Genomic DNA, 15,374 nt, shown 5'->3' with positions numbered 1-15,374 from the left:
AGCAGAACCCACTCATTTGAAGGGGTGTCCACATACTTTTGTATATACAGTGTATGTACTGTACATTCAGTCTTATAACACTTATCAACACTTATTGGCATTGTGTAGCTTCATCCCAAATATTTTTGTGCTGTTTTGTGAACACCTATGGTCACTGTCTTGTAATGGTCATTGGTACGAACAGATCTGGGACCAGGCTAGACGTTGTGGTGTGGGGGTTCCGACCTCGTAGAGCATGAGTCGTACATCGGCCTGCTGGCCCAGACATCGGCGCAGGCTGCTGAGGATCTCCAGGCAGAAGGCCTCGTTGGCAGCAGAGTTGTAGCGGGAGTGAACGTCCACCTGGACCTGGGCACAGGACACGTCACAAATGAATGGACCAATAGAAATTCCCTCATAATGGCTTGAATACATGAACGAAAGTGCAGGGGTACACTCAGTGTGCACTCAGTCACTATGAGTGGTGGTACTGATATCAATACACTAATATCAGACAGACTGAGACACACACACACCTGGCTGGAGGAGATGGCCTGGCTGGCTTGGCTGGAAGCCATGCTACCCAGGACCCGGAAGTTCTTCAGCAGCAGCAGGAAGCCCGTCACCGCAGACTTCCTCCCATCCAACTGGCTGCAGGGGGTCAAATGACAGGAAAGATTATTTGAGTATCAGCCCAGGGGCTGTATGAATCAAGTGTCTCAGAGTAGGATTGCTGATTTTGGATCAGTTTGGCCTTTTACATCACAATGAAGGAGACAACATGGACAGGGGTGACCTGATCCTAGATTAATACTCCTACTCTGAGACACTTTATACATACGGCCCCATCTCTGATCAGAGCTATGTCTGGTTAGGACAGAGGGTGGGGGAACTTACCTGGAGAACATGGCCTTCCTCAGAACGAGAATTAGAGCATCCTTCATGGACATACTGACCTTCAGCAGAGGCTGGGGACACCACAGAGAGAGAGATCACACAAGCAGCCCCTGCACTGGGCCTGGTGTGTGTGTGTGTGTGTGTGTGTTACCTGGACAGCCTTGAGTAGCCCCTGCACAGTGGCCAGTGGCAGGTATGACAGGTGATCAAACGTCTCTGTCACCTTGGATGATGACTCCAGAAGGATCATGGGAGCCGAGACCACAATGTCCGAGAGAAGATCTGATGATGAAGATGAGAGAGAGAAATCAGACAACATCCAGAAACACCCCGCTCCTCCGCTCCCTCCACTGGCTTCCAGTTGAAGCTCGCATCCGCTACAAGACCATGGTGCTTGCCTACGGAGCTGTGAGGGGAACGGCACCTCAGTACCTCCAGGCTCTGATCAGGCCCTACACCCAAACAAGGGCACTGCGTTCATCCACCTCTGGCCTGCTCGCCTCCCTACCACTGAGGAAGTACAGTTCCCGCTCAGCCCAGTCAAAACTGTTCGCTGCTCTGGCCCCCCAATGGTGGAACAAACTCCCTCACGACGCCAGGACAGCGGAGTCAATCACCACCTTCCGGAGACACCTGAAACCCCACCTCTTTAAGGAATACCTAGGATAGGATAAAGTAATCCTTCTCACCCCCTTAAAAGATTTAGATGCACTATTGTAAAGTGGCTGTTCCACTGGATGTCATAAGGTGAACGCACCAATTTGTAAGTCGCTCTGGATAAGAGCGTCTGCTAAATGACTTAAATGTAAATGTAACAATCCCTAGCCCCAACCGTCTGGACACGTGGAGATCGGAGAGGATTGGACATGTGTACGCAAAAGGTCCAATGCCAAATAGCAACAAAAAAATAAATACACCTATCCCATCAGAGTGCAAGGAGAACAAGATAAGTATATTTACCTATGAAATGAGTGACAGGGGAGGCCGTTTTGGTGACCAATCGGTTCAGGACTTGCTCCAGAATCTCACCCCTGATTGGCTCATGCATCTGTTTAAATAAACCAAAGAAAGTGGTTGAAATTAGAGGTCGACCGATTAATCGGAATGGCCAATCAATTAGGGCCGATTTCAAGTTTTCATAACAATCGGAAATCGGTATTTTTGGGCGCCAATTTTTTAATATATTTTTTTTATACCTTTATTTAACTAGGCAAGTCAGTTAAGAACACATTCTTATTTTCAATTACGGCCTAGGAACGGTGGGTTAACTGCCTTGTTCAGGGGCAGAACAACAGATTTTCACCTTGTCAGCTCGGGGGACCCAATCTTGCAACCTTACAGTTAACAAGTCCAATGCTCTAACCACCTGCCTCTCATTGCACTCCACGAGGAGCCTGCCTGTTACGTGAATGCAGTAGAAGCCAAGGTAAGTTGTTAGCTAGCATTAAACTTATCTTATAAAAAACAATCAATCGATCACTAGTTATAACTACACATGGTTGATGATATTACTAGTTTATCTAGCGTGTCCTGCGTTGCATATAATTGATGCAACGCTGGGGGATGATTTAACAAAAGCGTATTTGCGAAAAAAGCACAATCGTTGGACAACTGTACCTAACCATAAACACCAATGCCTTTCTTAAAATCAATACACAGAAGTATATATTTTTAAACCTGCATATTTAGCTAAAAGAAATCCAGGTTAGCAGGCAATATTAACCAGGTGAATTTGTGTCACTTTTCTAGCGTTCATTGCACGCAGATTCAGGGTATATGCAACAGTTTGGGGAGCCTGTCTCACTGCAAACTAATTTGCCAGAATTTTACGTAATTATGACATAACATTGAAGGTTGTGCAATGTAACAAGAATATTTAGACTTAGGGATGCCACTCGTTAGATAAAATACCGAATGGTTCCGTATTTCACTGAAATAATAAACGTTTTGTTTTCGAAATGATAGTTTCCGGATTCGACCATATTAATGACCAAAGGCTCGTATTTCTGTGTGTTATTATATTATTAAGTCTATGATTTGATAGAGCAGTCTGACTGAGCGATGGTAGGCAGCAGCAGGCTTGTAAGCATTCATTCAAACAGCACTTTCGTGCGTTTTGCCAGCAGCTCTTCGCAAGCACAGCGCTGTTTATGACTTCAAGCCTATCAGCCTAATGGCTGGTGTAACTGATGTGAAATGGCTAGCTAGTTAGCGGGGTGCGCGCTAACAGCGTTTCAAACGTCACTCGCTCTGAGACTTGGAGTGGTTGTTCCCGTTGCTCTGCAAGGGCAGCGGCTTTTGTGGAGCGATGGGTAATGCTGCTTCGAGTGTGGCTGTTGTCGATGTGTTCCTGGTTTGAGCCCAGGTAGGGGTGAGGAGAGGGACGGAAGCTATACTGTTACACTGATCGCCCGAGATGGCATAGCAGTTCAGACGTCTTTTGTCCTCGTCTTGTCGTGTCCTGTATATATATATATTTACAAGTTTTTTCACATACATTTTATTTTTATTTTCCATCAACTCATCTTCAAAACACTCTCCTGCAACCCGCCTCACCAATTTATATTTATAAATAAGTATTATTTACCTCAAATCTGCAATCCTCCAAGAAGCTAGCCAGAAGCTAGCCAGAAACTCAAAGAAGCTAGCCAGGAGCTAGCCAGAAGCTAATCAGAAGCTAGTTCAGAAGCTAGTTAGCTTCTTTACTGGCAACTCGTTAGTATTCAGCTAACCACGGTTTGTGGTCATCAGCTATCCTTTAGCTCGAAAATCTATCGCCAGTTTTGTACGGCGCAGCGCGGCTCGGAACGGAACATACCGGACCAATTTTTCTCTCCCATGTCCCTGGATTTCAACTGCTCTCTGGACACTCATTCCCGGATCTCACAGCTAGCTGGCTGCTATCCGTGTGTCTATCTGCTTTCGTCGATTCCGGAGCAAACATCAATTACTCCGGAGCTAGCCAGGTGAAGAGTTCCATCAATCACTCCTGGGCTGCAGTCACCTATCCGGACCCGTTTTACTGCCTACGCGGAGCCCCAACCGGGCCTTCATAACTAGACTGCCGACGTTATCTACCCGAAGGAGTTCCAGACGTTCTAGACGACCAATTCTTATTGCTTTTAGCCGTACCCTTATTCTTATCCTCCTATGTTCCTCTGGCGATGTAGAGGTGAATCCAGGCCCTGCAGTGCCTAGCTCCACTCCTATTCCCCAGGCACTCTCTTTTGATGACTTCTGTAACCGTAATAGCCTTGGTTTCATGCATGTTAACATTAGAAGCCTCCTCCCTAAGTTTGTTATATTCACTGCTTTAGCACACTCTGCCAACCCGGATGTTCTAGCTGTGTCTGAATCCTGGCTTAGGAAGACCACCAAAAATTCTGAAATTTTAATTCCAAACTACAACATTTTCAGACAAGATAGAACTGCCAAAGGGGGCGGTGTTGCAATCTACTGCAAAGATAGCCTGCAGAGTTCTGTCCTACTATCCAGGTCTGTACCCAAACAATTTGGACTTCTACTTTTAAAAATCCACCTCTCTAAAAACAAGTCTCTCACCGTTGCCGCCTGCTATAGACCACCCTCTGCCCCCAGCTGTGCTCTGGACACCATATGTGAACTGATTGCCCCCCATCTATCTTCAGAGCTTGTGCTGCTAGGCGACCTAAACTGGAACATGCTTAACACCCCAGCCATCCTACAATCTAAACTTGATGCCCTCAATCTCACACAAACTATCAATGAACCTACCAGGTACCCCCCCAAAGCCTTAAACACGGGCACCCTCATAGATATCATCCTAACCAACTTCCCCTCTAAATACACCTCTGCTGTCTTCAACCAAGATCTCAGCGATCACTGCCTCATTGCCTGCATCCGTAATGGGTCAGCGGTCAAACGACCTCCACTCATCACTGTAAAACGATCCCTGAAACACTTCAGTGAGCAGGCCTTTCTAATCGACCTGGCCGGGGTATCCTGGAAGGATATTGATCTCATCCCGTCAGTAGAGGATGCCTGGATATTTTTTTTAAATGCCTTCCTAACAATCTTAAATAAACATGCCCCATTCAAGAAATTTAGAACCAGGAACAGATATAGCCCTTGGTTCTCCCCAGACCTGACTGCCCTTAACCAACACAAAAACATCCTATGGCGTTCTGCATTAGCATCGAACAGCCCCTGTGATATGCAGCTGTTCAGGGAAGCTAGAAACCGTTATACACAGGCAGTTAGAAAAGCCAAGGCTAGCTTTTTCAAGCAGAAATTTGCTTCCTGCAACACTAACTCAAAAAGTTCTGGGACACTGTAAAGTCCATGGAGAATAAGAACACCTCCTCCCAGCTGCCCACTGCACTGAAGATAGGAAACACTGTCACCACTGATAAATCCACCATAATTGAGAATTTCAATAAGCATTTTTCTACGGCTGGCCATGCTTTCCACCTGGCTACTCCTACCCCGGTCAACAGCACTGCACCCCCAACAGCAACTCGCCCAAGCCTTCCCCATTTCTCCTTCTCCCAAATCCATTCAGCTGAAGTTCTGAAAGAGCTGAAAAATCTGGACCCCTACAAATCAGCCGGGCTAGACAATCTGGACCCTTTCTTTCTAAAATTATCTGCCGAAATTGTTGCCACCCCTATTACTAGCCTGTTCAACCTCTCTTTCGTGTCGTCTGAGATTCCCAAAGATTGGAAAGCAGCTGGGTCATCCCCCTCTTCAAAGGGGGGACACTCTTGACCCAAACTGCTACAGACCTATATCTATCCTACCATGCCTTTCTAAGGTCTTCGAAAGCCAAGTCAACAAACAGATTACCGACCATTTCGAATCTCACCATACCTTCTCTGCTATGCAATCTGGTTTCAGAGCTGGTCATGGGTGCACCTCAGCCACGCTCAAGGTCCTAAACGATATCTTAACCGCCATCGATAAGAAACATTACTGTGCAGCCGTATTCATTGATCTGGCCAAGGCTTTCGACTCTGTCAACCACCACATCCTCATCGGCAGACTCGACAGCCTTGGTTTCTCAAATGATTGCCTCGCCTGGTTCACCAACTACTTCTCTGATAGAGTTCATGTGTCAAATCGGAGGGTCTGCTGTCCGGACCTCTGGCAGTCTCTATGGGGGTGCCACAGGGTTCAATTCTTGGACCGACTCTCTTCTCTGTATACATCAATGATGTCGCTCTTGCTGCTGGTGAGTCTCTGATCCACCTCTACGCAGACGACACCATTCTGTATACTTCCGGCCCTTCTTTGGACACTGTGTTAACAACCCTCCAGGCAAGCTTCAATGCCATACAACTCTCCTTCCGTGGCCTCCAATTGCTCTTAAATACAAGTAAAACTAAATGCATGCTCTTCAACCGATCGCTACCTGCACCTACCCGCCTGTCCAACATCACTACTCTGGACGGCTCTGACTTAGAATACGTGGACAACTACAAATACTTAGGTGTCTGGTTAGACTGTAAACTCTCCTTCCAGACCCATATCAAACATCTCCAATCCAAAGTTAAATCTAGAATTGGCTTCCTATTTCGCAACAAAGCATCCTTCACTCATGCTGCCAAACATACCCTTGTAAAACTGACCATCCTACCAATCCTCGACTTTGGCGATGTCATTTACAAAATAGCCTCCAATACCCTACTCAACAAATTGGATGCAGTCTATCACAGTGCAATCCGTTTTGTCACCAAAGCCCCATATACTACCCACCATTGCGACCTGTACGCTCTCGTTGGCTGGCCCTCGCTTCATACTCGTCTCCAAACCCACTGGCTCCATGTCATCTACAAGACCCTGCTAGGTAAAGTCCCCCTTATCTCAGCTCGCTGGTCACCATAGCATCTCCCACCTGTAGCACACGCTCCAGCAGGTATATCTCTCTAGTCACCCCCAAAACCAATTCTTTCTTTGGCCGCCTCTCCTTCCAGTTCTCTGCTGCCAATGACTGGAACGAACTACAAAAATCTCTGAAACTGGAAACACTTATCTCCCTCACTAGCTTTAAGCACCAACTGTCAGAGCATCTTACAGATTACTGCACCTGTACATAGCCCACCTATAATTTAGCCCAAACAACTACCTCTTTCCCAACTGTATTTAATTTATTTATTTATTTTGCTCCTTTGCACCCCATTATTTTTATTTCTACTTTGCACATTCTTCCATTGCAAAACTACCATTCCAGTGTTTTACTTGCTATATTGTATTTACTTTACCACCATGGCCTTTTTTGCCTTTACCTCCCTTCCCTTCTCACCTAATTTGCTCACATTGTATATAGACTTGTTTATACTGTATTATTGACTGTATGTTTGTTTTACTCCATGTGTAACTCTGTGTCGTTGTATGTGTCGAACTGCTTTGCTTTATCTTGGCCAGGTCACAATTGTAAATGAGAACTTGTTCTCAACTTGCCTACCTGGTTAAATAAAGGTGAAATAAAAAAACAAACAAAAAAACACTGGCAATATTATAGTGCCTATAGAGATAAATAGTCCTATAAATACTATATTAACTTTAACCTAAAACCTCTTACCTTGGAATATTGAAGTCTCATGTTAAAAGTAACCACCAACTTTCACATGTTCTCATGTTCTGAGCAAGGAACTCAAACGTTAGCTTTTTTACATGGCACATATTGCACTTTTACTTCTCCAACACTTTGTTTTTGCATTATTTAAACCAAATTGAATATGTTTCATTATTTATTTGAAGCTAAATGGATTTTTATTGATGTATTATATTAAGTTAAAGTAAGTGTTCATTCAGTATTGTTGTAATTGTCATTATTACAAATTTTAAATAAAAAAAATAAAAATTGAACGATTAATCGGTATCTGCTTTTTTTGGTCCTCCAATAAATAGGTATCGGTATCGGCGTTGAAAAATCATAATCGGTCGACCTCTAGTTGAAATATCAGATGAACAGGAGATATCTTACAGGAGAGCTGCTTTAATATTCAGTGTTCCAAAATACATAGCCTGTTACAGCACTCTAATATTATAGCCTGGTTAAAGCACTGAATTATGCGCTCACCATTGTTTCACTGAGCGAAATATTCAGTCTGGTTTAACCAGGTTAGTCCTAATAAAATCAGCTCTTTGAAAGGCAACTGGGGATCAGAATCATCCCAAATCAGATATAGTGAGTTAGTTCTCAGCTGAGAACTAACAGATGGATCATAATCACTATAATGACATTAGCACGTGGCTGTCACTTCAGATCCTGTTCCTTATATAATCTATTCATTAATCACCGTCAGTCTCCATTAAATGATCCAGGGGAGGAGGCCATTGTCAACGTACCTTGAAGCCCTCCAAGAGGATGTGTCCCCCCAGCCGACAGGCCTGCTGTGTGGGTGTTTTGGCTGTGGCGTTGGCCCCTTCGGTTGCAGTCTTCCCGAACGGTCCTGCCTTGGGGCCAAAGGCGTCCATAAGGATGAAGCCCAGTTGGACCAGCCCCTGGGTCACATGGTCCCAGCCAAACACACTGCAGGGGTCAAAGGTCAGTGATGGTGTCCTTAGTTACCACACTAGCATCCCCCTGAGGTGATGCTGGAGTAAGGATCAGTTCTCCCTTTTAGATCATAATGAATAAGATTATATGAACAGGGAGGACCTAATGCTAGATCAGCACTCCTACTCCAAACTGCTTTCTGAATATGAGCCCTGACCTGTTCTTGACAGTGTCCAGGATCATCTGAGCAAGGCTGCAGCGCTGAGGCAGCAGGTCCTGCAGGAACTTGGAGCCCTGCTGCAGATGCTCATCCTTGAAGCTCTTAGTGATCGCCCCCTTCAAAAAATCAAACAACTACACCACCAGGGAGGGAGGGGGTAAAGGGTAGAACAGGGAGGGTCAGAGAGGCTCTTTCCCCAATGGTCTTTCCTTGATTCCTTGCGTACAGTCTCCTCATTGGAGACGTAATTTCAAGCTCCTTCCCCTCTAAATCTTCTCCTCCCATGCATTTTTTTATTTTAATTTTACCTTTATTTAACCAGGCAAGTCAGTTAAGAACACATTCTTATTTTCAATGACGGCCTAAGAACAGTGGGTTAACTGCCTGTTCAGGGGCAGAACGACAGATTTGTACCTTGTCAGCTCGGGGGTTTGAACTCGCAATCTTCCGGTTACTAGTCCAACGCTCTAACCACTAGGCTACCCTGCCGCCCCATTTTGAGAAGCAGGCAAAGAGAAGATGGGAGGAACATAGGAAAGACAAATTGAGAAAGATAATTTTCTTTATTTTTGTGATTGGAGGTTGTCTGGGTTCCTACCTGCTCCTCGTAGCGTTGAATCCTGGCCACCGAGAGCAGCAGAGCAATGCTGAACGGACAGAGCTCCCCTTGGGACCCCTACAGAGGACAGACACCAAACACACAGTCAATACTGTCTAAGCACCATACTGAACATTATTCATCATACATACGGGTGACTAAATTCCTGAATATCTGGATAATAACAATGTTCAATTTATAGACAATTTAAAGCCTCACTCCAAAAGCAGTTTGAACAGCACACCAATAAAACACCCATTCTTTATCATTACTGTCAATCTATTTAAGGGGTGGGTGAGAGAGTATGTGAGAGAGTATCTGGGACCTTAACGCTTTTCAGGAACTCCCTCCCTAGCTCCTGGTCAAGCCGCACTGTAAAAACTATGTGCAGGATGGCTGTGCCCTCCACATGCCTCAGCTGGTCCTGAGGAATGGACTGAACCTCCACGTCCATACTCCTGCGTGTGTATGTGTGTGTGTGTGTGAGTGAGTGAGTGAAAGAGAGAGAGAAAGAAAGATCGTAGAGTCTTCTCATCAAGGAAGTTCACACACAGCTTGTCATTGAATTAGACATTATGGATTATTGGTGTCATAATGCTCACTCACTCTCCATCTTTCTGTTCCTCTTTCTGGCGAAGATCTTGCTCTTTAAAGTAGCTGATGATTCCTTCCAGGACCTGTTTCTTACAGCCCTGGTAGACAACACAAACACAAGAGGTTGTTCATTCACCAAGCTATGTGGAAACATATAGGACATTGTACATACAAACAGACACACACACCTTAGCAGCCAGCAGCAGCAGCTGGTAGACCAAAGGTGGGATCTCCTGCAGGTCTAGTTTGAGGAACATCCTCAGGACCTTCTCGACCAGGAACTGCAGCTCCTCTGGTGCCAAGGGCACATCCCTGGAGAAGATTGTTTAAGGCGGGGTGTTGATGCACTCATTAACTTAGTGCCAATGCACTCATCAACTAACATCAAACATTTCTATTGAAACCAAGTGAAGCCCAATTCTTTCAGGTTTACCTGAACATAGTGGTCAAGTGGATCACACACTGTGGGTCCCATCTGTAAACACAGAACAAATACATCTAAGTTGCATTGACCACAAGCTGTGTGCCATATCAGTAAGCAACCATGGCTCCCTGAAGTACATCCAACTGTTTACATCAAATATCCTTATGTGAAATGTATCCCTCTTAACAATGCGCTGATATGAGACTATTATAACAGCACCTTAAACACAAGCCATTATAAGACTGGTGTCAGGATCTGAATTAATTGTTTGTATGGTAACCCTTAGAAGAAGAGTGTCACTCAATGTCATGAGGGAGCTTTCTAAATGTCATTTCCAGTGTAATCCAGGACCTTACCTGCTAGTGATAGGATTATTATATATCATTTTTAATCGAGTTACATATTGGGATATTACTTTTGGCAATATATCGCAATATTATTTTTGCGCTAGTCAGCTGTACCGGCATAGCTTGCTCTCCATCTTTTTAAATAGTGAGAATTTGCTTCCAGCACTTTTATTTCAATGACTGATCAAAACTTGTGTTCTCAAAGCTCCCTCTTGTCCCTCTGCAACAGACATATATGGTGAGCAATATGTTAGAAACATTTAATTGCAATAAAATAGCAGTATTGAAACGCAATATATATATATATAGAGAGAGAAAATTGTGAGAATCTAAATACACATTGTATCAGTACCTAAGTATCGTGATAATATCGTATCGGGAGTTCCCTGGCAATTCCTAGCCTTGGTCATTTCCATGAAAAAGGACCCATGAGCAGCAACATGTGAAATTCATGGGAGCATATCAAATGAAAGCTATATATATATAGCTGACACCGCATTCTTTCTGCAGACATTCTGAATCTTAATTCGGAGCAGATATTTAACAGTTTTTGGAAAACGTGAACACAGAAAAAAACAGAGGGAGATTTTACCAAAATTCCGATACCAAACTTTGCATCTGCAGTTCTTCCAGTAAATGTGTTTTTGTAAACGTTTCTGTGAAATTGTTAAAAGTAGTCCTTGTGCATGGAGTTGTATAGTTTGTTAAACTTTTAAATCAATGGTTTTTATTTATCTCTGTGCAATTCCGTTACCATAGAATCGCCCCCCTATTACCTGCTGGAACAGAGGCTGTTGATGAGCTGCTTCTTGTACTCTTCCCCACTGAGCTCACCTGTAGATATATCAGGGTAGAAAATAAGGGTATAGAAGACGATTTAGACAATTCTGTAAGGTCAGGTTTCTGCATTCATGGTTTTGAGTTTGGTTTTGTACCTTTGCCATAGGAGAGAGCCTCAGTGGCAGCCAGGGCAGTGAGGACTGTGGGGAAGAGCTCCAGGGATTTGCCACTGCCCATCTTACCCAACTTAATGGCATCAACGAAGAGAGACGCCAGCTGTGCCAGGGAGGGGCCGGGCAGGTTGTGGGTCTAGGATGAGAAAATACAGGGACAGGGTTATTGGAACAGATGAGTCTAATTATCAATACGAAACAACTTAAGTTTAAGCATGAAAGAAATGGCAGAAACAACCCTCTTCCGGTTTGTGAATAAATAAATCTGCCTATGAAACTGCGTAGCCTAATTAATGGCTGCGCGCAAAACAACCTTTGTAAGAAATATCACTGTACCTCTAGCATCAGCAGTCCAATGATGTCTGATGCCACCTCTGTCTGGAGATCTCCAGACTCACACAGGGGGATGCAGTGCTGGTACAGGAGCAGCCTGCGACTCGCTCCCTCTGGGGCACTGGGCGGAGAGCCTGAGAGAACACACACACTTTGAGACACCATACTTCAACATTGCAGAAGCATCCAAAGGAAATACCATGAGACAATGACAAAGGCCTGGGTCATAGTGTCAAGAAATATTTTGTATATCACACATGGTTACCTTTGAATATGGATTTGACCATGGCTCCAATGTCCTTCCCCTTCAATGCACTGTTTGTGACCACAGTGGTCAGCTAGAGGAAAAACACCCAGAGATTATTCAAGAGTTGGGTAAATAGTTTAGCCTGGTTGCCATTCTGTTTCTGCTCTCTTATGGAAACGTCTTATGGAATTAACATGGCATGACAATGACAGTTGGCAAGACGGCACAAACAGATCTGGGGACTATGCAATACCTAGTTAGATACAAAGTAGTAATACAATGTGTCAATTAATACATTATTGAAATGTGGTCAAATGAATAATGTGTATTACAAGATACATTATCATAATTGTGTTGTAGGGTGTTGGGACAATTTGTGTTGACTGGTAACCTGGTCATCAGTCAGGGATGAGAGGTACTGCTGCAGCTCAGGGATGCGCTCTCCATCAGACAACGAAACGATCTTTTCCATTATGTCAGCTCTCATGTTGGACGTCTACAAGGTAAAATACATACACTTTCTGATATGATTTGCAGTGTATTGCACAATGTTCAATAGGGTGTTAAATTATAACAACGTTGACAAAGTTAGCTAGGTACACCACTGCCAGTTCACTACTAATCTTTAATTGGCTTTAAGATAACATTAACTACCTCACGTTAGGCTAGTTAGCTATCGCGCTTCCAGTCGTGTGAAAAAAAGTTGCTTAACAAACTTTCAGATGAAACTACAATACCACCACTTTGGTTGAACCTACCTTTGCAGGTCCTAACTTTTATTTTATCGAGTAAAACGGATTATTTTTGTATTTGTCGGACAATTTCACCAGTAGCTAGCATGCCAGCTTCTACTAACGTTTCGAATTAGCAGCGAAATGAAATTCCGTTGTCACTAGCTAGTTACCACATTCACAAAGTGGAAATGGTCAATATCGTAAAAATGTATAAAAACAGAAAGGTCATTTTTGTTTTTAATTTAAGGTTAGGCATAAGGTTATCAGTGTGGTTAGGGTTAAAGTTAGATTTTAAGAAGATACATTTTAGAAATAGTCGGAATTTAGCCATAATGTTGACTTTGTGGCTGGAGTAACTAGTGACGACCGAAATTCCCGCCAGCAAACCTTTTCCTGTTGTCAATGTTTGCATGCCAGTGATTGGCTCTGTATGTGTATGGAACGCCCACCATGTGCTGCCTACAAATGTCTATTTCTTTACAAAAAAAAGAAAAGCAGACGAGTAAGCTACTAGCTCATTTAAATTTCCAACGATTATCTGGTTAGCTATATGAACTAGTGAAATATGCATATTCCCACGTTGTATACCAGGTGTTAACTGGATAATTTATCTGACAGTGTCAAGGAAACGTTAACAGACAGACAGACATACGAGATATGGAAAAACATTCACTTAAACTGTCTTGTTTGCTAGCAGGTAACATCAGTGCATTAGGCTACATCGCGTTAGTACAGTTGGTTAACAACTTAGCTAGCTACAGTACTTAAAGTAACAGTAGCAAGCTGTGTGTTTTGACAGGTTGTCTAAATAGTTTGTCACATCATCATCATCAAAATAGTCTGTCAGACCCAATATTTCCATACTTGTGTGATTTCATAGTAGGCCTATGTTTTGTCACACCCAGCTATAACGTTGGATACTTTGAAATTACTTAAACGTTACTGTGGCTAGCTAGCAAGACGTTTATATTGAATAAACATGTAATTCTGTGTGTGTTCTAATGTGCTGAGGAAGCGAAGATGTTAGGTAAAGGTTAGATGCCATTCATTTAATGTTCCATCTATACATCCAATCTGCTCACTGTTTTAAAATGTACATCTTATACTCATCCTCCCTCCTATTTCCATAGCAGACATGGTGGCCCATCTTCAAAAAGTTACCAGATGGGAGCCGGACTGGCTGCATCACCACATGTAAAGGCAGCTGCACTGTCCCCTGGAAGATCACCAAGGACTTCAGCCATAGCCTGTTCTCGCCACTTCCGTCTGGCAGACTATAACGGAGCATCCACCACCAGGCCATGAGACAGTGGAAAAGCCTGGCTATCCACCTGCAGAACCTGCTGTTCACCTGCACTGTAAGAGACTATTTCTACTGACTCTGTAGCAGTATTGCTTCCATCCCTCTCCTTGCCCCAACCTGGGGTTGAGTCAGGGACCCTCTGAACAGATCAACAACTTGTCACCCACAAAGCATCGTTATCTATCACTCCACAAAAGCTGTGATCTCCACACCTGTGCCCAGCTAGGCCTCTGTTCATGACCTCCACATCTATGCTCGGTTGTCCCTCAGTCACCCCCATCCTCTGCTCTACTCCAGTTGCTCTCCATTTTCAGTAAATTATATATAATTGTAATTATTTGTGTTCAATCGTTTGTCCCTCTGTGGTGTTTATTTCGCTGAATTCTCTAATTACATTTTGATCAATTAATGTGCGTTTTTGAAAGCTCCACTGTATAAACTATTTAATTGTCCTGTTTGTGTGCCTTGTGCACTGATTTCAAACAATGATTGTATATTTGTCATTCTCATGTCTTCCTCCAATTCTGTGTCTTCAATTGATTTACAATCAAAACAACTTATCTAACATTAGGTTTATAGATGTGAACTTTATATTAAATGTATAGATTAAGCCATTTCTCTTATTTGAGATAAACAAGATTTAACTACTGTGGTGTTTTTTGTATGTTTTTATTTAACCTTAATTTAGCAAGTCAGTTAAGAACGAATTCTTATTTACAATGACGGCCTACCCCGGCCAAACCCAAACGACGCTGGGCCACATATAGGCAACCCCTCTATAAATTCGAATCCTGAAGCGGGTGAACGGTTTGACAAAAAGAGACCGCTTTTCATAATACAAATGTATGGATGATGACAGTTTTACGGGGTAAACGGAACGAGGACTGTCGGAAGAAGCCCGATGCTATTCTAGTCTCAGATTTTCACACGAAAGGAAAATAAAGCATAAAACAAAAATGCAAGGTTAAATACGTCAGCCGTGTCCGGATTCCATACATGTTGATCCTTCGTAGCAAATGCCCATCGAATTCACTAAACTTCTTAATTCCTGGTGGCATGACCTCGACTAATGTTATATCAAATTGATAACGCGTTTGACTCCTGACTAACACTTTTTTCCGCATCTAGGTGAATTGTATTTAGACAGATATTACTACATTCCATCACGCATTTACAACGCATGTAAATGCATAGATATACAGTATATCCATGTTTATCTGGTTGAAACCTTGTTGACAATTCAATTGGAAGTCCCTACGTAGCTA

At 43.4% G+C, this 15,374-nt stretch overlaps 1 protein-coding gene across 4 annotated transcripts in view; it reads right to left on the bottom strand.

The window, feature by feature from the left end:
* Positions 1–15,339, bottom strand: part of fanci (FA complementation group I) — a 30,377-nt gene extending 15,038 nt beyond the window's left edge. The window contains exons 1-18 of one of the 4 annotated variants that reach the window (XM_029667787.2): positions 15,082–15,339; positions 12,464–12,568; positions 12,091–12,163; positions 11,829–11,959; positions 11,475–11,628; positions 11,316–11,373; positions 10,202–10,243; positions 9,957–10,080; positions 9,781–9,866; positions 9,500–9,632; positions 9,175–9,252; positions 8,574–8,710; positions 8,206–8,389; positions 1,837–1,924; positions 1,028–1,158; positions 877–947; positions 516–630; positions 226–348 (exon numbers count right to left, since the gene is read on the bottom strand). In XM_029667787.2, coding sequence (XP_029523647.2) covers positions 226–348; positions 516–630; positions 877–947; positions 1,028–1,158; positions 1,837–1,924; positions 8,206–8,389; positions 8,574–8,710; positions 9,175–9,252; positions 9,500–9,632; positions 9,781–9,866; positions 9,957–10,080; positions 10,202–10,243; positions 11,316–11,373; positions 11,475–11,628; positions 11,829–11,959; positions 12,091–12,163; positions 12,464–12,559 — 1,824 coding nt within the window. In that variant the 5' untranslated portion in view covers positions 12,560–12,568; positions 15,082–15,339. Of the gene's footprint in view, positions 1–225; positions 349–515; positions 631–876; positions 948–1,027; positions 1,159–1,836; positions 1,925–8,205; positions 8,390–8,573; positions 8,711–9,174; positions 9,253–9,499; positions 9,633–9,780; positions 9,867–9,956; positions 10,081–10,201; positions 10,244–11,315; positions 11,374–11,474; positions 11,629–11,828; positions 11,960–12,090; positions 12,164–12,463; positions 12,569–12,726; positions 12,790–12,830; positions 15,059–15,081 lie in introns of those variants that run through there. The other 3 variants (XM_029667790.2, XM_029667786.2, XM_029667788.2) reach the window with 3 other exon arrangements.
* Between the last annotated feature and the right edge of the window lie 35 nt (positions 15,340–15,374).

Source organism: Oncorhynchus nerka, linkage group LG9a, assembly GCF_034236695.1.
Source record: "Oncorhynchus nerka isolate Pitt River linkage group LG9a, Oner_Uvic_2.0, whole genome shotgun sequence".
Lineage (NCBI taxonomy): Eukaryota > Metazoa > Chordata > Actinopteri > Salmoniformes > Salmonidae > Oncorhynchus > Oncorhynchus nerka.
This window is presented reverse-complemented; position numbering and strand designations above follow the sequence as displayed.